The sequence below is a fragment of the Poromitra crassiceps genome (genome assembly GCF_964638095.1).
Source record: "Poromitra crassiceps genome assembly, chromosome: 23".
Taxonomy (NCBI): domain Eukaryota; kingdom Metazoa; phylum Chordata; class Actinopteri; order Beryciformes; family Melamphaidae; genus Poromitra; species Poromitra crassiceps.
In genome coordinates, this window is record NC_139639.1 from 21,200,293 (window position 1) to 21,222,230 (window position 21,938).

Here is a 21,938-nt window from a genome sequence, read left to right on the forward strand (position 1 = left end):
ATCCTGAGGCGTTCACATAGACAGGCCCGCCTGAGGCAGTTTGTTTTTTTAATCTGTAACTGACAGGAGCCTGAGAATCTCTCTCATGGGAAATAGTACCCAGCATGCATTGCGTGCGGGCTGGCCACCCTTTGTGGCGGTTAAAAGCTCGTTTTCCGCCTGTTAGTCCATCTTCTGGGCTGGGAGGGAGCCACTGATGGACACTGATGACTGTGTAATCGGCCATAATTGTCTTTTCAGTTTTGATTTGTGTCATCGTCCAACTTCCACTCATCCTTCCTCATAACTGCTCCTGTCTCTCCCCCAAAAGACTGACATTCGCCACATTTTAAATTCATCAGCAACCCATCAGCATAAACAGAACGAGAAGCCACCGTGTTGTTGTTGTTTTTAAGCCTAACAAGGTCCTCATCAATGTCATTGCAATGACATCTTCCAGGTCATGCATAAGAGCATCTGTGTGTGTGTGTGTGTGTGTGTGTGTGTGTGGGGGGGGGGGGGGGGGTTGCTAGAAAGACAATGTATGTGCGTGTGTCTAGGTACAGTACAATATGTGTATATAGATATCTATGTATACCTACATATCTTTCTACATGTATTTCTCTGTGTATTTCCACATGCATGAGTAGCTGCATTATTCTAATCTAGACTAACCTGTGGTGAGAGGCTGTTGCTGATGGTGGGGTTGACCGTATTGGAGTGTCCTGTCTGGGCCACGAAGCTGTCAGAGTAGCCTGAGAAGCCGTGACGTCCGGAGGACAGGCAGTAGGCCGAGCCGCCGTCCTGGGACCCCGCTGACGAGCCAAGCCCAGTCTGGTGCACCGAGGTGGGGGGCAGAGGCTGCGGCCGGTGGACTGTGCTGGGCTGCTCTGCTGAGGGAGATGACGAGCAAGACAGAGGGGGAATAAGAGCTCAATATATGTTGAGGCAACTAGATCACACTATAGTTGCATATGGATCGTCTAATTTTTCTTACGGTAAAAGAAAAGAAATCCATTAATGTGAGATCATTCCACTTGTTTCTCATGCAGTTTGACTTGTTTTTCAAATTTTCTATAATTCTACAACAGATCTTTACACTAAATGTCCAATAAATTGCACTTGGTTCAAGGATAATTCTTGAAACATGCAATTTTGAATTGGAAACAAGTGAAGCATATATTGGCACTTTTCACTTGTTTGAGGAAAGGTTAACAAAAGTAAGAAGTAGATTAAATGACTTACTGAGATGGATATTTGTTTCAGTGTAATCACATTTACAGAACCATTACTCAACTCTGCCAGAACATTCTAAACTCTCTAGCTGTTAGGATGGAAAGCATAAGCCCCATAAGTGTGCTCAGCTGGACCGAGTGTGTTGGGCTCAGGGTTTCTGCAGGTTTCAACAAGTTGAATTTAAGACTTTTTAAGACCTTTTTAAGACCATTATGAATGCAATTTAAGACCTATTTCACATCCATACAGGCAAGAAAGTAGCTACTTTGATGCCCCACCATGTGAAACTGAATATTGGGAGATGGCAGCAGGCATTTGCTGCTGGCTTTTTACAGCGGCTTGATGTATTTAAGACTTCCCATAATGCCTTTATACCCAATGTTCCTCATTTCAGCATTTTCTTGGCCAAGGTGTAGCAGCTTCAAATTTGTTATGCATTATTATTTGAATACAGCTTAACTTTATAAGAGCAACATTAACTTCATTTTATATAAATGCAGTCGAATTTAAGACATTTTAAGGCCTAAAATTCAGATGATTGGATTTAAGACTTTTTAAGACTTTGAAGGACCCGTGGAAATGCTGGTTGGGCTGTGCGTACCTTGAGCTATGGAAGAGGGAGGGTAGGGGCTGTCTGACAGCTGATAGGGCTGAAGGCCCGACATCGCTGACGGAGGGAAACCGCCGGGGATCAGGTGGTTAAACGCCATCAGCTGATTGGCTCCCGCTTGTTTCCTCCAGCGGGCTCTCCTGTTGCTGAACCATACCTGACAGAAGAACGGAGACAAGTGGTGGTTATTTCATGCTTTGTCTAATAGAGTGCCAAACTCACGCCCTCTTCTGGGTTCGGCATACGGCCTAGGGGATTTCATTCCAATTAATTTTTCCATTTTGTAAAATCCTTATAAAAAGAGTTGTCCTTGGTCAAACCAAGCGATTCTGCTATATTCAGAATCAGGAGAGACCATAGATATGTGGCATAGAGCATTTCACTTGGACCAAAAACAAAAAAAAGTGCGAAAAAAGTTTTTATTTTATTTATTTTTGGTATGAGTGAAATGTTGTATGCCATATAACATTTCACTCATTTCACATACAATGTATGGTCCTGATTCTAAATATAGCGGAATTATTTTTCTACAGATTTTATGAAATGTCTAGAGCAGTGGTTCTCAACCTGTGGTAATATGGTGGTAATTTCTGAGGTGGTACTTGGTGTAAAAAGGCTGAGAAGCACTGCTCTAGGCCCTAGACCAGTGCTTCTCATTTCATTCCCATTCATGTTCCCCTAGACTCTAGTCTAGGGGAACATGAATGGGAATGAAATCACTTAGGTCATATGCCGAAACCGGAAGAGGGCGTGACTTTGGCACTCTATATTAGATAGTCATGATTATCTGCTAATTCAATTACAGTTATGTTATGTTGTTTTGATGACATAATATCTGCTGTGTATTGTGTTTACTGCGCGTGTTTATGTGCGTGCGTGCGTGCGTGTGTGTGTGTGTGTGTGTGTGTGTGTGTGTGTGTATGCATGTGTGTGAGAGTGCGCATGCGTGTGTGCATGCGTGTGTTGCGTGTGTGTGTGTGTGTGTGTGTGTGTGTGTGCGTGCACGTGTGTGTGTGTGTGTGTGTGTGTGTGTGTGTGTGTGTGTGTGTGTGTGCAAATGCTCTCGGTCGGTCCCATAGCCAGGAGCTTGAGCCGATAGAGATCTGAACATCTGGAGAGTGCAGTGAAACCACAGTGACATTATGCCTTTGTGCTCAGTCACTGGGTTCAGATAAAGCGAGCCCATAAAGCTGTTACAGCTGTAAAAAGGCTATATTATTACACATATCTAAATCAGGCATCTATTTGAGGATCTTACAGTGCTTTCTCACAAGCTCTGACCAAAATAGGGCGCCTTCTTCACTATATTATGCACACACAGGGTACAGTGTGTGTGTGTGTGTGTGTGTGTGTGTGTGTGTGTGTGTGTGTGTGTGTGTGTGTGTGTGTGTGTGTGTGTGCGTGTGCGTGTGTGTGTGGGGGGGGGGGGGGGGTCCACGTGTCTAATGGCTGTATGGAGGAATGCATGTCAACATCCCAAGGCAATTTAACGCCCACATGCAATATCTATGACAGGCCAACACATTGCTTTTCTGTCAAGATTAGGTCCCTGGGACCAGGGTTGGGGTATTCATTACAGTTACGGTAAACTGGTGGTATCCTGAATACAGTCACTGTCTTTGAAAATAGATTACTTTAAGGGATTACTTTGTTTCTTATTTGTTTTTATTTGGCCTAAAAGTTATACGAGGCACACATTTCCCATAAGCAGGTTTGAAAAAACGTGCAATGATTTGTGCGTGCGCAGTGCGCAGTGCACGGTCCTGCCACACGGCACACGAGAAGGGCAATGTCAGAGGAGACGCAGAGCCAGGACATATGATGGAAATATAAACATTTGACTTACAAACATGCTGAAGAAGGTCGCAACATTACATCAGTGAGCGTTGTGACCACATTGCCCTCACGTTTTGCGTACATTCAGAGAGACCCCGACGAATGGGCTCAGCAAGACAATTTTGAAGTATTCCAAAAGTAAATCCAAAGTATTTAGAATACGTTGCTTGAGTAATCTAATGGAATATGTTACAAATTACATATAGGGCATGTAATTCAGTAATCTGTAGTGGATTACGTATGATTACTCTGTGTGTGTGTGTGTGTGTGTGTGTGTGTGTGTGTGTGTGTGTGTGTGTGTGTGTGTGTGTGTGTGTGTGTGTGTTGTGCGTGCGTGCGTGCGTGCGTGCGTGCGTGCGTGCGTGCGTGCGTGCGTGCGTGTGTGTGTGTGTGTGTGCGTGCATGCGTGTGTGTGTGTGTGTCTCTGACCTGCACTCTGGCCTCGGTCAGCTTGGCTCTCTGGGCGAGTTCCTCTCTGGTGTAGATGTCTGGGTAGTGGGTCCTCTCGAAGGCCCTCTCCAGCTCCTCCAGCTGCTCGGCGGTGAAGGTGGTGCGGCTGCGGCGCTGCTTCCTCTTCAGGGGCAGGCCCGGCTCCGAGTCCACGTCAGAGCCCTCGTCCGAGTGGCTGGCTGAAACCACAGAACCACCAACACACCCTTACTTTGGCTGCTATCGTTCAGAGGCAGGAGTCAAACTTGGGGTAACTACTTGGATAGCCTCGCTTGGCCAGACTATGTCCACGCTTCACCAGCACTGGAGAGAGTCTGGCTCAACCTACTATCATTTTGGTATAGGGCGAAAAAACGCTCTGCCTTGTTTGCATTTCTTTAAACCAGGGCTTCCCAAACTTTGTCATCTTGGGACTCAAAAGATACATTTTGCGTCTCCCTGGGACCCAAAGCCACAAAAATACATACGGCAATGAGTTGCCATGACGACCAGTTGGTGACCCACCACCCACGGGTCCGCGACCCAAATTCGGTCCCGACCCATAGTTTGGGAAACACTGCTTTACACCAATCCCAATCGTCTTGGGTGGCGCTAGTAAGCCCATCGACGGTGTCCTTGCAAAATAGCCTCAGGGAGGAACTTGTTTTTGTGGAACCAAATTGCTAAATCCCCGCAAAAGAAAACACCAAATAAAACAGTGAAAATGTATGTCAAGCATGTCAAACTTGCCATTTTCAGGGTGTAGTTTGCTAGCTCGCAGGTTGTTGTTGTTTCACGTAGCGACAGGTACTTTGAAAACACACCAATAGCAGAAGCGAAATGGACGGCACCAATGGCAGAGCTTAATACACCCGCAGCCTACTTCCACTGAGTCAGACTATTACTTTGACAACACAGCCATGATGCCATGAGGCCTGAGGCAATAGATTATGCTCCTACAGCACAGAGGAGGCCTACAGCCACTTCAGATTGTGTCCTCCTGGTCTCTTAAACTCCTCCGTGGCTCCAGAGGGGATCAAAAGCCAGAGGCTGCTTGAACATGGATTAGAGGGGACTAGGTCCCTCCGGGGTATCTATCCCCCGGGCCAGTATGTCTCTCCTGGACTTAGCCGTGCTGTGCACTATGGAGATATGGTCCCATGGTGAAAGGCAGGCACCATCCCTTTGCAGGTGCTTGTTAATCTGTTTGTTCAGTAGAGGGCAGGACAGAGGGACCGGGCTGACTGGGCGACAGCCTTTGGGATCTAATTCAGCAGAAGAAGGGAGTCAATGAAGGCTTGGGACTGGGAGCTGGAGGACTATGGCGGCGTATGGGGGAGGTTATCCATCTATTAAATAATGATTAGGCGCCACAAACTAGCGTGACAGCCCGCCATTGTCCGCCATTACATGTCTCCAATCCCCCATCTTTCTCCGTCATACACACGCTCGCAAACATGCATCTGCCGCGTCTGGCTTTGCCTCAATGCGCTCGCTCTATGACAATGTTTCAAACACAGATGGAGACAAGAAGAAAGAGTTTGGAGTCCACACCCTCTCTGCCCTGAGGGACCCCTTAAACCTTACTGCAGTTAGCCGAGGCTTCGCTGCACCCTAACGGCGCTACACCGGAGCGCAAACTGTGAGAGAGACAAACACCTAAACACAGTGAGAGAGACAAACACCTAAACACCGTGAGAGAGACAAACACCTAAACACAGTGAGAGAGACAAACACCTAAACGCCGTGAGAGAGACAAACACCTAAACACAGTGAGAGAGACAAAACACCTAAACACAGTGAGAGAGACAAACACCTAAACACCGTGAGAGAGACAAACACCTAAACACAGTGAGAGAGACAAACACCTAAACACCGTGAGAGACAAACACCTAAACACCGTGAGAGAGACAAACACCTAAACACAGTGAGAGAGACAAACACCTAAACACAGTGAGAGAGACAAACACCTAAACACAGTGAGAGAGACAAACACCTAAACACCGTGAGAGACAAACACCTAAACACAGTGAAAGAGACAAACACCTAAACACCGTGAGAGAGACAAACACCTAAACACCATGAGAGAGACAAACACCTAAACACCGTGAAAGAGACAAACACCTAAACACCGTGAGAGAGACAAACACCTAAACACCATGAGAGAGACAAACACCTAAACACCGTGAAAGAGACAAACAGAGAGAGACAAACACCTAAACACCATGAGAGAGACAAACACCTAAACACCGTGAGAGAGACAAACACCTAAACACAGTGAGAGAGACAAACACCTAAACACCGTGAGAGAGACAAACACCTAAACACCGTGAGAGAGACAAACACCTAAACACCGTGAGAGAGACAAACAGAGAGAGACAAACACCTAAACACCATGAGAGAGACAAACACCTAAACACCGTGAGAGAGACAAACACCTAAACACAGTGAGAGAGACAAACACCTAAACACTGTGAGAGAGACAAACACCTAAACACTGTGAGAGAGACAAACACCTAAACACCGTGAGAGAGACAAACAGAGACAGACAAACACCTAAACACCGTGAGAGAGACAAACACCTAAACACAGTGAGAGAGACAAACACCTAAACACTGTGAGAGAGACAAACACCTAAACACTGTGAGAGAGACAAACACCTAAACACCGTGAGAGAGACACACACCTAAACACTGTGAGAGAGACACACACCTAAACACCATGAGAGAGACAAACAGAGAGAGACAAACACCTAAACACCGTGAGAGAGACAAACACCTAAACACAGTGAGAGAGACAAACACCTAAACACCGTGAGAGAGACAAACAGAGAGAGACAAACACCTAAACACAGTGAGAGAGACAAACACCTAAACACTGTGAGAGAGACAAACACCTAAACACCGTGAGAGAGACAAACACCTAAACACAGTGAGAGAGACAAACACCTAAACACAGTGAGAGAGACAAACACCTAAACACCATGAGAGAGACAAACAGAGAGAGACAAACACCTAAACACCGTGAGAGAGACAAACACCTAAACACAGTGAGAGAGACAAACACCTAAACACCGTGAGAGAGACAAACACCTAAACACCGTGAGAGAGACAAACACCTAAACACCGTGAGAGAGACAAACACCTAAACACCGTGAGAGAGACAAACAGAGAGAGACAAACACCTAAACACAGTGAGAGAGACAAACACCTAAACACTGTGAGAGAGACAAACACCTAAACACCGTGAGAGAGACAAACACCTAAACACAGTGAGAGAGACAAACACCTAAACACCGTGAGAGAGACAAACACCTAAACACCATGAGAGAGACAAACACCTAAACACCGTGAGAGAGACAAACACCTAAACACCATGAGAGAGACAAACACCTAAACACCGTGAGAGAGACAAACACCTAAACACTGTGAGAGAGACAAACACCTAAACACTGTGAGAGAGACAAACACCTAAACGCCGTGAGAGAGACAAACACCTAAACACCATGAGAGACAAACACCTAAACACCGTGAGAGAGACAAACACCTAAACACAGTGAGAGAGACAAACACCTAAACACAGTGAGAGAGACAAACACCTAAACACCGTGAGAGAGACAAACACCTAAACACCGTGAGAGAGACAAACACCTAAACACTGTGAGAGAGACAAACACCTAAACACTGTGAGAGAGACAAACACCTAAACGCCGTGAGAGAGACAAACACCTAAACACTGTGAGAGAGACAAACACCTAAACACTGTGAGAGAGACAAACACCTAAACACTGTGAGAGAGACAAACACCTAAACGCCGTGAGAGAGACAAACACCTAAACACTGTGAGAGAGACAAACACCTAAACACTGTGAGAGAGACAAACACCTAAACACCGTGAGAGAGACAAACACCTAAACACCATGAGAGACAAACACCTAAACACCGTGAGAGAGACAAACACCTAAACACAGTGAGAGAGACAAATAGAGAGAGACAAACACCTAAACACCGTGAGAGAGACAAACACCTAAACACCGTGAGAGAGACAAACACCTAAACACCATGAGAGACAAACACCTAAACACCGTGAGAGAGACAAACACCTAAACACAGTGAGAGAGACAAATAGAGAGAGACAAACACCTAAACACCGTGAGAGAGACAAAACACCTAAACACAGTGAGAGAGACAAACACCTAAACACAGTGAGAGAGACAAAACACCTAAACACAGTGAGAGAGACAAACACCTAAACACAGTGAGAGAGACAAAACATCTAAACACCATGAGAGAGACAAACACCTAAACACAGTGAAAGAGACAAACACCTAAACACCGTGAGAGAGACAGACACCTAAACACAGTGAGAGAGACAAACACCTAAACACCGTGAGAGAGACAAACACCTAAACACAGTGAGAGAGACAAACACCTAAACACCATGAGAGAGACAAACACCTAAACACCATGAGAGAGACCTAAACACCGTGAGAGAGACAAACACCTAAACACAGTGAGAGAGACAAACACCTAAACACAGTGAGAGAGACAAACACCTAAACACAGTGAGAGAGACAAACACCTAAACACCATGAGAGAGACAAACACCTAAACACCATGAGAGAGACCTAAACACCGTGAGAGAGACAAACACCTAAACACAGTGAGAGAGACAAACACCTAAACACAGTGAGAGAGACAAACACCTAAACACCATGAGAGACAAACACCTAAACACCGTGAGAGAGACAAACACCTAAACACAGTGAGAGAGACAAACACCTAAACACCATGAGAGAGACAAACACCTAAACACCATGAGAGAGACCTAAACACCGTGAGAGAGACAAACACCTAAACACAGTGAGAGAGACAAACACCTAAACACAGTGAGAGAGACAAACACCTAAACACCGTGAGGGAGACAAACTAGGAGAGAGTGAGAGAAGCCAAAAGCGGAGGGACAGGTGGAAGCGACAGAAAAGCCGTCTCCAGAGGGCCGGTCGCCCCCCCAGACTGTCGGTTCCCCCGCTGCCCTCCAGATTTAAAGCTTTAATTAAAAAGTGCCAAGTCAGACATGCTGCAGGGGAGCAGGGATCTCCCCTCGCCTGCGCCGGCCTCTGGAGCCGAGCAGGAAGTGTTTGTGCCGGTTGCCAGTGTGCGGCTGACCAGGCATTACACAAGGATTTGGACTCCAGGGAACGCTGCTGCTGCTGCTGCTGCTGCTGCTGCTGCTGCTGCTGCTGCTGCTGCTGCTGCTGCTGCTGCTCCGGAGACCCGCTCTGATGCCGGGAAGAGCTCTTTATTACATTGGGACCGAGGCATACGGGCGCCACGCTGCCAAAGAGGCTCACAGGGGATTGGCGGGATGTTGAGATACGACCTGGAACCTCCACTCTAGAGCTTGGGATGTGGTTTGTTTAGGTAAGGATGTGGCTCCAGACCAGTTGGAGTACATCTCGTCACACAATATTCATAAGGAGAAGGCCACACAGTGTGAAGCTACAACTTGAAACCTTTCCTATAAACACGTTTTTTTTCAAACAACAATATTGTCATCCAGATTCTATGAGCTGTTTATACTCGCGGAGAAGTGCAACTTCGATTATACAGAGACTAATATAAAGCAGCAAGCTAAGAAACACGCAATTTCCATTTTAATGACAGAGCAGCAGGGAACGAAAGGAAAGGAAAGAGAGGCAATGACGGAGCTGAAACGAAAAGATTCCTGAGGGAGGAGAGAGGAGAGCTCATAAAAGTCCTGTGAGGAGAACGCTCCCCAGTGGCACTGTATCATGTTAACTGCAGGGTGGGGGGGGGGGGGGTAGGTCTCCCCTCCTTTTACTCCCTTTATTTCTCTCTCTCTCTCTCTCCCTCTGTTTTCCCCCTCCCTGTTTTTATTATTAGTAACTACAGAGAGAACACTCCATCACAGGCTCGCCCTTAATGGCAAATGACAGTGTTGCTTTTGTCATCCTCTGGCTCACGCTCTCTCTCTCTCTCCCTCTCTCCCTCTCTCTCTCTCTCTCTCTCTCTCTCTTTCTCTCTCTCTTTCTTTCTTTCTTTCTTTCTTTCTTTTTTTTTTTTTTTTGGAAAGTGATGTGGCCAGGCCTTTGTACGTTGGAAGGGAAAAGCCTGTGGCAGGGCTCTATTGGGCCGATTACCACGCTCCATCTGTAGGAGCCATCAGGGACGCCCGGGCCCACATTCAGGGGCCTGTCACCTGCCCAGCAGGGGAGTGAGGGGGGGGCTTGCAGGGTGAGATGGGGGCTGTAGGGCCAGGGGCTGCGTGGGGGAATGAAGAGTGGGAGGGGAGGGGTGGTGGTGGGGTGGGGGGGGGGACAAAGGGGTGCAGAGAAGGGCCGCTGGGGGCTGCAGAGGGGCACAGCAGGGGAGCAGCTCTTTATCCCCTCCCTCCACAGCCCGAGGGCCACAGAGGTTGGGGGATGGGGGATGGGGGAGTCGGGGCACAGAGGGTGGGGGATGGGGGAGTTGAAGCGCTTGACATGGAGAGGAGAGAGTGGGAGGCTGAAGGCACCTGAAGATGATGCTGCATGGGGGAAGGGGTGCGGGGCGAATGGAGGGGGGTGCTCTGCTACGCTGGCCATTCTTCAAAAGTGGACCTGTCCCTTCCATCACGTCCAGTCCCTTCACGTCACTTGACCCCTCGCCAACACCCGCATCTTTGCCCGTCACGTTTTCAGACTGAGGCTGATGAGAGCCGATGCAAGAGCGGACTCTCCGAGCGGGTTGTTCCCACACATTCCCCCTCGACAAACGGCAGAAGAGGATACTAAACACACAAAGGGAGGCCTCGACCTCCTTACTTAAACACCCAAATCAAATTTTACGCTACAGCTAAAGCGCTGGGGAGCTGAAAATACTCCATAGCCGCGCACAGTTTGGCTGTGGCTCTGACAAGAATCTTAATAGAAAGATAGATTATTATCCCTCCAGCGGAAATTGGGGTTGTGGCAGAATTATCCATAGAAGAGACATTTCAAAACAAAGTCAAATGTAGGTTAATAAACCAATAACAAGCAAGTTCAGATAGTGGAGGCGATAGTAGAGTGTTTATGTGTTAAACAGTTTAGTGTGGAGTATATTTATTTGGCGTAGTTTTGTAGATACTGGAGTATTCAACAAGTTGTTTCAACAGGTTCCTTTCACTGATCAGTCAGAGACCCTTAAATAAACGTAACCACACATTATACACAGATACACACTTCCACACACACTTCCATCCACCCACACACATACACACACAGACACACACGCTTCCACACAAACTTCAGCAAGAAACGGACAGTGCTGCAGGTTCAGTAAACAGAACCATTTATCGATCAAGAGAGGAGCCTGACAAGCAGGGAAGATAAACTCCAGAAGGTCACAGATGTGAACTTTGGGAATGTCCAGTTCCATTAGCTTCACCTGCAGCAGTGCTGCCTCGAACACGCCAAGAAAACCAGCGAGGATTCCAACCACGGGAATAAAGACTGCTCTTGTTTACTGGGTGGACTCCATTGGCCTAAACCCGCCTTGCCAAGGACTCACCCCCCCACCCCCCACCCCTCCTCCCGCCCATCCAAGAGATGTTAATATGAAGAGACACACACAGGCCCATACATCCCGCGCATGTGCGTATAAACTCACACACACACACACACACACACACACATGCGCGCACGCACGCACGCACGCTCACACACACACACACACACACACACACGCGCGCGCGCGCGCGCGCGCACGCACGCTCGCACACACACACCACACACACACACACACACACACACACACACACACACACACACACACACACACACACACACACACACACAAAGCATGTGCACATATTTATATATTTTGTTATGGCTAAAACTGAATGAAAAAGGAAAGAAGGAGATGATGAGACAGAATCGGAAAGTGTGAGAGAGGCTGATCAAAGAGATGCACCAAAAAGTGAAAGAGAAGAGAGGCAAGATAAGAGAGAGAGAGAGAGAGAGAGAGAGAGAGAGAGAGAGAGAGAGAGGGAGAGAGCACAGGGAAGAGCCAGAGAGAGTGAAAGAGAAGGGGAGCATATGGGGCAGTTTATGACCTTGTCTTGGTAGGGGCTGGCTAGCCCGTCCTCCAGGGGCTGTTAATAGAGAAGGTAATTGAGCTGGTGACATGTGTTCACCACGCAAAACAAAGGGCAGAAGAGACAAATGAACTAGTTATTTGCCCAGGGAAGTAGATCTGGCCCTTTCAGGCCGCACAGCACAGTGCGAGTGGGCCACTGAATAAAACAGCGCAGCACATACAGAGGGAGCCAGAGCTAGCAGATGCACCGGAGGAACTGAATAGTTAACTGACAGCTTATGGGCTCAGCTGGGGTTAACAGTTAGGGGAAAAATGGGAGTGAGTGGGCTGCTCACTTGACTTGCTAAGGAGCCCCCAGGAACCCGCAGCTGCCTGGGAAGGAAGGGGGGGGGGCAGAAAGAGAGAGAGAAAGAGCGAGAGAGGGAGAGAGAGAATGATGATGATGTGATGGACAGAAAAAATTGAAAGAGTGAGCGCAGGAGGTCGGCCCCTGCGCGCACAAAGAAGGAGCTGGAGATATGACGTTGAAAGATGTATCTCTGTCTAATATAGGTGACGTGACAAAAAAAGGCCACAAATGGCCCTGCTTGGCCATTCTGTGTGCCCAGTGTGAGGTGGTTATTATTTAGTTCCAGTGCGGCGCAGTGAGGTGACAGTTTTTCACGGTGGCATTTCCACCCCCAGAGCGGCGACAAAGCAGCTGCACAGCCCACATGCAGGGCCGCAGCAACGCGCCAGTCTGCCGCACGTTCCAGTCCGGCAGCGAGCGAGCCGAGCCGAGCCAGCACAGATCCAACTCATTCCACACAAGTCCAAGCCCGATTCACCTCTGTCTAGCTCAGTGCAGGATCTGCTGAGTTACAGTGACAAAGGTGCTATCTAGTCGACATCTATTCACTGGTATGAAGTACTCTGATATTAGGCAGTCCATTAGCTGTCATCTTCAGCCAAACATTATGGTAACCTCGTCTTCCTGGAGGCTGATAGTTTTAACAGTCAAGTGACCCTAGGTTAGCCTCTGACCTTTCCACAGCCGCTGCCCTGCGCAGCGCTGCGGTGCAGAGGGCCTCAGCACTGACCCCGCAACAAAACTTCACACAAACTGCACACAGAGAGAGAAGCCATCCTCACATTCCATACTCGCTCTTCTTTCTCGCCCCAGAACACTACAGCCTCCTTTCCATTGTGCCCTTTTATTTCGCCCTCGTTGTTGGCATCTTGTTTTTTTTTGTTTTATGTGCTTCACGTGCATTTCTTCAATATTTAAGGCCCGTGTTTAGATTATTGCAAGAAACAGATACTCCGACTTGGATGTTTTTCGTTTTAATTGTGTTATTTTTAAGAATCGTATAACCCTATAAAGTGCTATTCTCTTCTATTGGTTTTCTTTGTTCAAAGAGGGTAAAAAAGGACATTAATCAAAACGGCAGCAAAGTTGCGCTGGCGTGTCCATAATGTGCAATGTGCTGAACGAAACAGCTCCACAAAAAGTGAGGCTACACAAAGTTAAGTGATTGACAACGCTGTCTGGCTTTACTCAATTAACTATCCTATTGTGTTCCCTTTTGCCAGAGTCCCCTCGCCCCCACGCACCCCCCGACCCTTTTCTCTGCGCACCCCTTTATCCTCCCCATCACAGAGTTTTGCTTGGCTAATACTTCCAAGGAAATAGAGAGCTCTTTTTCTGCTGGGGCTCCTCTCCTTGACCTTCCATTGCTCACTGCTTCTCTTTCAGTCACTTGCCAGTGTCTCTGGGGTTAGTGGGGAGAATGCGGAGAGTACATCAGCGTTGAGGGGCCGGCTGGGGGCAAGACCCCAGCCCCTTACTTCAAAGTTGGCCTGCATTCATTAATTGTCCTTTGAATTAATATTGGAGGATCACAATGCGGGTGCCAGCGGAGAAAGAGGCTTTAATGAAGCATAGAGCCGGCATTCAGCTGCAGATCAGCCAGTGTGGGTTTTTTCGTTCTTTTTTTTCCGGGGAGAGACAGAGCCTTGAGAATGATGCCAACACAGAGAGTAAATGTGTCGGGTATTTATATGCGAGAAGAAGGGAAGAGAACGCGTTGTGAAATCTCTTATCATCATCATCATCATTTTTGTATAGATATAAATTCTTGTCCATTAAATTAATTTGGAAGAATTCACTATCAACCTCCCTTGTGGGTTTTGTTTGTTTGTTTTTGCAGACAGTCCACTGGCCTGACCTAGCCTTACCAGCACCAACAACCCAGGGAAGAACAGTGAAGAAACACAAAGCAAGGCCCACGTAGGTTTCTCCATTCCCCGGCCCTGAGAGGAAAATGGAAATGGCTGAAGCAGACATTCCACTGGTTGCATTGAGGCCTCCTGTCTGTTGTGACTAGAAACAGTCTCCACTAGCTGCCAGTGTCTGCCTCCTTCACAAAGGCACCGTGCAAAATGCACGGGCCGATGACAAAATACACAACTTAGAAAGATCCCTCGTCTGAGTAGGATATTGCTCTGTTACTCAGAGGCTATTGCTCCCTGCGTGTGAGAGAAATGTATCTGTTTATATGCCTAGATGTCTCCTGAGAATAGAAGTTATGAAATGTTATAATTGGATTAGATGGCTTCGATGTGGGGCTACACGTGGAGGTTCATTGTCGTCATCGTTTTGCCCCTCAGGCTTTACTTGAACCTAAGTTTCTGCCGACTTGGTATATTCTTTAAAATAAAACATCTACTCGGACTCTCATACACAAATACGCTCATTCTGCACTCCTTACTCTCTCTCTCTCTCTCTCTCTCTCTCTCTCTCTCTCTCTCTCTCTTTCTATTTTTCCCTCTCTCCAAATCCATGCCAAAGTCACAGGGAGCCAGTAACCCACTTTATTTACACAAACAAAGTCCTACTCAGTTTCTTTGACAAAAGCAGCTAAATCTTTCATGTTTTGTCAGCACTTGATTCCTCCTGTCCCCCTGGCTATTTGCCTGCCTCCGGACAATGGAGGCAGGAGAATGGCAGCAGATTGTTGGAATGCACCTCAATGAAACCAATTATTACATGTTGACTGCGTTCACCATGGCAGATTTGAAAGAAGCGGGCTCATTCAGTTTGGCACCACAGGACTCCCTTTAAAGAGAAGTTATCCCTTTGACTGTTTGTATTTCTGAGCTTTCTTTTTTTCTTCTTCTTCTCACTCCCTTTTCAGCCCCACTGCCGTAAATAGATCCTGGAAGAGTGGGGCTACTCTTTCACCACTTTGGTTACTTTAATTAGTTCAATGGGGCTAAAGTGCTAACAGTGTATATATGTGATAGTAATAAACTGAAGGGATGCTATCAATTAATGAAGTGAATTCTTTATGAAATAACAATAAGCACTCCCATGAGTCCTCAAGTCCTTGTTACATTGTGCTATGGTGAAATTGTATAGGCAAAAAAAAAAGTGATATTTTAGGATTATTCCGTTTGCCAATTACTATTTTTTCCCACATTATAGATTGACTTCACTGAACATATACTTGCACTGCTGCTTTTAAGGAGAAATGTATCTTTGAAAAAGGCACACTTATTTCCTTCAAACTCGCCCCAATAACTGCTGCTATACCACTGATTGAAATACCCAAGTCATGCAATTTCAGGCAATATGATATTATTTAAATATTCTCATGCATTTGGGAACAAATCTCCTTAACGCAAAAATACGCAACAGTTGAGCTTAAAGGGGAAGTAAACCATTTAGCATCCGATTCATTCCGGCACACATTACAATCAGCTCGAGGGCATCCTTTTCCCACCATGTTCCAGGCACTTGCTAATGCCATGCAGACCTGGGGCTGCCAGTATACTTTATCCCACAAACCTTACACAACGTCCTTTTCCCAGACAAATAAATCTAAATGAGTCAGCTTTGATCTTAGCACTTAAGGAAAGCCAACAATAGTGGTAGAGGAGAAAGGGGCAGAGAGCAACAGGCCTCTCTCCTCCACAACAATAGCCTCTGCAAACACCTACTTAATCAATATTTGGCCAGAAGACACTCTCTCAGTGGGCAAACCACTCTTTTCACATTCTAATGAAGAGCTATAAAAGAAAAAAACAACAACTACTTCCACAAAGAGACACAAGAATGAAATAGTGCCATCCTGTATGGGGAAAGTGTCTCTGTGCTGTTTGCATGTATGCACCCTATAGGCCATTTGGATTAGAACTGGTTAGTAGCCTGTTATTTGTTTTATATATTAAAAGACAAAGCACATAATAAATAAATAAATAAATAAATAAATAAATAAATAAATAAATAAATAAATAAATAAATAAATAAATAAATAAATAAATAAATAAATAAATAAATATAAAAAAAAGTGTACACAGAGGACAATAAGCAAAGGTGCTGGCATGCAGTCTAAGTGCTAAGTGCTAAGAATTATTAAGAGGGCAATTTAAAATATGCATCTTAACTTATTTTACTCTGGTTAGTTATTTCCAACAGAAACCATGTGTTCTGACCCAAAGTGGAAAAAGTGCGGATAGCAGTTTAGAGAAGTCAATGGCTGATCTGTATTGGAGATGTGTCTGGCCTGGAAGAGGGAGAGGGAAGTGCCTATAGATATTGCATGAATGTGTGCGCCCTAGGCGGAAAGGAAAGGGGCGGACTTTGTCTGAGATGAAAGTGGAAAGAAATAAAAGGTTTGGATTTAATCTAGTGGAGAGGTTCCCCTGCGCTCACATGGCTGAGCGTCATGCCCATTGCGCAAAGACTGTTAACAAAAGCCTGGTGCGCAAAAATAACGGGGAGTGATCAATTTAATTACAGGGCCTGAAGAGAATTTACACATTTTAACAGGTTAAAATCATTAGCGTAGTAGCCTCCTTCCAGCTGCTAACTGCATTAACTAACTTTACTGTGTATTATATGGGGCTATAATCTCCCTATTAACTACTATTAAACTGAACAATCAACTATCGAAAATCACAGTGATCAAAACATGAGCCAGCGTTTTATTTCGATTTGACTTGCCATCAAATCACACCAAAAACACTTATAGACCTATGTATATGGGTTTTTTAATTTCTAATATGCTGCATTATGTTTCCAACTCCATGAAGCTGACATTCCTCAGACGCAACAGGTCGTAAATCAACAGGTGTTTGTCTACGGTGTTTAGCCTCGGCTCTGTTTTGTTTCTCCTGAAAGGCAAAATCTAGCCCTAAGCAGAAAAAGCCACAAATTAACACTTTGTAGGTGAAAATGGTCTTTTTTCCCTCTAAGTGAGCAGTCTATAAAACAGGTCCGACTGAGCCCATTGGTGTTCCTGAATAATTCATCGCTCATTGCGGGTTCATAATGTCTTCTCGCGGCCTTTTGTCAGCGCAGTTTTTTCTCCCTTTCTTTCCACATTTTGAAAAGCCTTGGCGTCTTTTTGTACACCGCTGAGCCGCTCACTAGAGGTTGGCTTTTGTGCGCGTCAAACCGAGGTGCGAGTCTCAATGGACTCTCGCTGCTTTGTCTCCTCAAGTTCATCCTCAAGTGTCCGATTGTGCGCAAAAAAACTGTTTCTTAGGCTATGTGAGCTGGGCAAATGTTTGATTACCTTCATAATAACATTTTGTCCTTTGTATTTATTTAATCTCAGTGGCATAAAGGCTAATGCATGCATAAAAACCTAAAACTAGGCTACTGAAAAAACAACGTTTCCAAAAAAATTTTTTTTTTATAACTGCGGTTATAACACAAAAGCAAATTCCCCCATTCCGAATTTTAATAGGCCTAATCATAGTTTTAGGATTCAAGTTTATAATAGCGCATATGGAAACCTCATGAATATCATTATTATTATTATTATCATCATTATTATTATTATCATTATTATTATTATTATTATTATTATTGTTGTTGTTGTTCAATTTCATCTGTTAAAAGGTTAAAAAAAAATCGATAAAGATACATGTATATTTAATACAAGCAACATACCACTTGTTACACCTGAAATTGCCAGCAAAAGACAGAACAAAAACAAATGTGGCACTGCCTGTATCGAACTCCAACCAATCAGATCACTGAATTCTCGCCCATTTAATTGTAAATTGTAATTCGCAACATTATAGCAGCACTGCACAGAGCATGGTGAGCAGTTAAAATCAGCATGACTGTAAAATAATGAAACTTACATCTGTCTCCAAGGATGCCGTCGATGCTGTGCTTGGCTCGTCGCTCGTTCTCCTCCATCTCCCTCTTCTCAACCTCATCATCATCCTCCTCTTCCTCACCCACTCCTCCGAATTTACATCGCATGATGCGACTGATGGCGCTCACTTTGAAACAGGAGAAAGGGTCACAAAATATTTTACAAAAGAAATGATACAAGCCATAGGCCAACAGCTAATTTCTGACAAGAGGCAATAATTGTGCTTAATTCCTCGCATTTATTTTGTTTAATAAATAGCCTATATCATATAACATTTTTTATAAATATGAACCAATTATTCTCGTTTTTTTTATGATCTAATCGCATTGCATGTGAAGGTCTACCTGAGGGAACGTTGTTCCTGTCGCAGATCCCATCTTTCAGTAATTTGTCCCTGATTTCCCAGCTGAACATTCCCGGGTTTTCTCTCTTGTACTCCTCGATTTTCTTGTCCACGTCTGGAGAAGTCGTTTGCTTTAAAGGCAGTGAGAAGAGCTGCATCAATTTATATATTCAAAGTAAACTATGTGAAATATGCAGTATAAGATTTTCTTGTTTTGCTGTGTTGATGCAGGCAGTTGTAAAATGTGTTTAGAAGTTAACATGCAAAATGCAAAGTTATATCATGATATTTCGGTATATAGCATAACAAGTAAACCATAAAGTCAAACAATCCCCAAGTTGTGTCATATGGCCCTTTCACAAAAGTCCTGATGAATTCGACCGACTTTGAATCAAATCAAAACATTGTTCTTATTAAACTGATTAGGGCATAAAGATGATGATGCTGCCAGCAGTAGCATGAGGGTAAATCCATTTTAATTTCCTTTTCCCACCTGAAGATTTATTTGATTTGTTTACTTGCCGTTGTAGGCACATATATAGCCTAATATCCACATTCATTAAAGTATGCTAACCATAAGCGTAATATGCCATATTAAGAGGGGTAAAGCATTAAATGTGTCCTTGTGCTTTACAACAACAAAAAATACAGCGTTTTATTGAGCCTGGTGCTCGTTTTCCTCGTGATGATCACCGTCTGGAGCTTATTTTATTCATCCAATAGACCACATCACTGTTATGGATCTCTCACCTTTGGCTTGCTGCCTCCGATGGCCCCCGGCCTGATGGAGCCTGTCTCCTGGTACCGGCAGAGGATCTTGGAGACGCAGCCGTGGGACACGCGCAGCTGGCGGGAGATGACGCAGGGCCGGATGCCGTGATGTGCCATCTCCACGATCTTGTGCCGGATGTGGTTGGGCAAAGGCCTGCCGTTTATGAAGACCCCGCCGAGCTGGTTGACCCGACCCTGGCCTAGCGGAGTGGACACTGGACATGGGGCAGTGCAGACCGCTCAGTAACCACAATACAAAACAAGTCGACCCATCATAAAAGTCAAGGCCTCCTATAGCCTCCACTGTATGTTCTCTCTCTTTTTATAACCTATTGTAGAAGCGAATTATCAATTTGGTTGTTATTAGAGGATAAGGCCAACAACTGTGCTCTGCTGGATTTCATGCACGAGAAGTTGAATTTGGAACTTTTATAAAGTCAAAGTTGTGCCGTGCCCGTTACTGCAAAAAAAGAAAATTTAGCTATAACATAATATTTTACTCAGTTTCAAAATCTTAATTTTGATGAAACAAGAGCAACACTTCTGGCAGTGTCAATTGTTTTCGACGCGGTTTCATGTTTCTGAATTTAATGTAAAAAATGGCCCATTTTGAAACAGAGCAGAATGAGACCTGAATGAGCCATTCAGTAGGCTATGCTAAACAAAATAAGACAAATCCTGAAACAAAATAGCCTTAGGATATGCATGGAAAACGTGATTTTTTTCATGCACTTGTTTGAAGAGAAATAAAATGTTTATAGACTCGATATTATGGCTTGTCGAGGAAGATATTTTCAGTTTGTCAAGCTTTTCTGCAGGTTAAGAACAACAGTAGCAGCTGGTCCTACCTTCCAGAGAGTATCCTCCTCGCGGGTAGTTCTGGTGTGGAGTTGGCCGCATCATTCTCGGTAAGCCTCCTGCTAGCGCTGTCATGACTCCTGACCCTCCGCCAGGCAGCGACTCACTGCACCAAACTGCCTTTGCGTTGCGCGTTTAATCCCCCAGACACATACACACTTTAGTTTGCAGTGTTTTGCCTCGTCTACAGGCGTGTACGAGGCAGCCTCCAGTTCCTCGAGTAACAGGTTGCCTCGCCAAGAAAAAAATTGAATCCCACGGAAATGCTGCAGACCAGTATGGCTATCCAGTGCTGATAACTGTGCTAAAGTGGTAGTTTTAGTCAAAAGTGCTGGGTGAAGCAAAGTTAAAATGACTGCCCGCTCTCAAGGTTGTTGCTAACAGTCCTGGGAGGTTTGGGAGGATGGATGGAAGTCAAACATTTTATCTGTGGTCGTTGTCCCCTCTGACTCCGCGCTTTGCCCGCTGATTGGTCAAGGACCCGGACGTCCAGGCAGCGGAGGAGCTTTGTGATTGGACAGTGGGAGCTCCCTTTGGTCTGGGTTGACCTCACGAGTTCAACTTGTTGTGTCACAACAAGCTTGCGCCGAGCACTCAACTTTTCAGTGCACAACTGAACGGTATTTGAATAAAGCTAATAAATAAATAAATGCAGGTGAAACTCTCATTAACAGCCTATAAGCATTTTATGAAATTTGTATAGGCTACTGATCATTCATTCTGCCTCCAAACAAATCCAAATGTCCCTAAAAGCAGCCCTACATAGGTTACATTGGATGTGAGATTATAGTCATAGCTATAGGCATATTTATTTAGACAGGATCGTTTAAATTATTATTTTAATGATGCCCGTGGGAAATTGGTCATCGCTGCAACCGAGAACAAGACAAAGATGAGCAAACACTGAAGATAATAATAATAATAATAATAATAATAATAATAATAATAATAATAATAATAATAATAATAATAATAACATCAATAATAATAATAATAATAACAGTCCAAAATCCGTATAGACTATTAGGCAATAGCCTATTATATTATATTATATTATATTATATTATATTATATTATATTATATTATATTATATTATATTATATTATATTATATGATTGGTTAGGCTATTATTGTGAATTAGGTTGCATCTATAATCTATTAAAAAAAAGCAATCCACTGAGCTCTCTTTAAGATCTTTTTATTGCGCGTTGCGTCCCAGGTGCTCTCTAACCGGATTAAAACTCTATGCAGGGCGCCAAGAGGCAGCAGCACGTGGGAGAGTAATCAATAACTTCAGTTTTAAGTGTCATTGCTGTAGTAGCCTAACCTGCCTGTCCATGGACCTGCGAAGTAGGTTTGCATAATTATGACTATAGAAACTTATACTGCTACTGCTTTTGAGAGAGATGGGAGAGAGAGAGAGGGGGGGGGGGGAGTGAGAGAGAGCAACAGGTGAGACAAATATTTGATGGGTTATACTAACCACTCTTATAATTTTTGATTTTGTGAAATTATAATAATAATAATGTCAGATACTATGATTGTTATGGCTATTCCGATTATTATTATTATTATTATTATTATTATTATTATTATTATTATTATTATTATTATTATTATTATTATTATTATTAGGTCT

General features: G+C 44.7%; 2 protein-coding genes across 2 annotated transcripts in view; both read right to left on the minus strand.

Annotated features, from left to right (window-relative positions):
• Positions 1-20,373, minus strand: part of LOC310796664 (paired box protein Pax-3-like) — a gene marked incomplete at both ends in the record, with an annotated part of 26,935 nt that extends 6,562 nt beyond the window's left edge. Inside the window, 7 exons of the mRNA XM_083658909.1 lie at positions 655-872; positions 1,817-1,982; positions 4,091-4,290; positions 18,310-18,453; positions 18,671-18,800; positions 19,420-19,655; positions 20,289-20,373. Coding sequence (XP_083515035.1) covers positions 655-872; positions 1,817-1,982; positions 4,091-4,290; positions 18,310-18,453; positions 18,671-18,800; positions 19,420-19,655; positions 20,289-20,373 — 1,179 coding nt within the window. The remainder of the gene's footprint in view (positions 1-654; positions 873-1,816; positions 1,983-4,090; positions 4,291-18,309; positions 18,454-18,670; positions 18,801-19,419; positions 19,656-20,288) is intronic.
• Positions 20,374-21,161: 788 nt separating this feature from the next.
• Positions 21,162-21,938, minus strand: part of LOC310796830 (paired box protein Pax-3-like) — a gene marked incomplete at both ends in the record, with an annotated part of 8,452 nt that continues 7,675 nt past the window's right edge. Inside the window, one exon of the mRNA XM_083659061.1 lies at positions 21,162-21,167. Within this exon, the coding sequence (XP_083515187.1) occupies positions 21,162-21,167 (6 nt within the window). The remainder of the gene's footprint in view (positions 21,168-21,938) is intronic.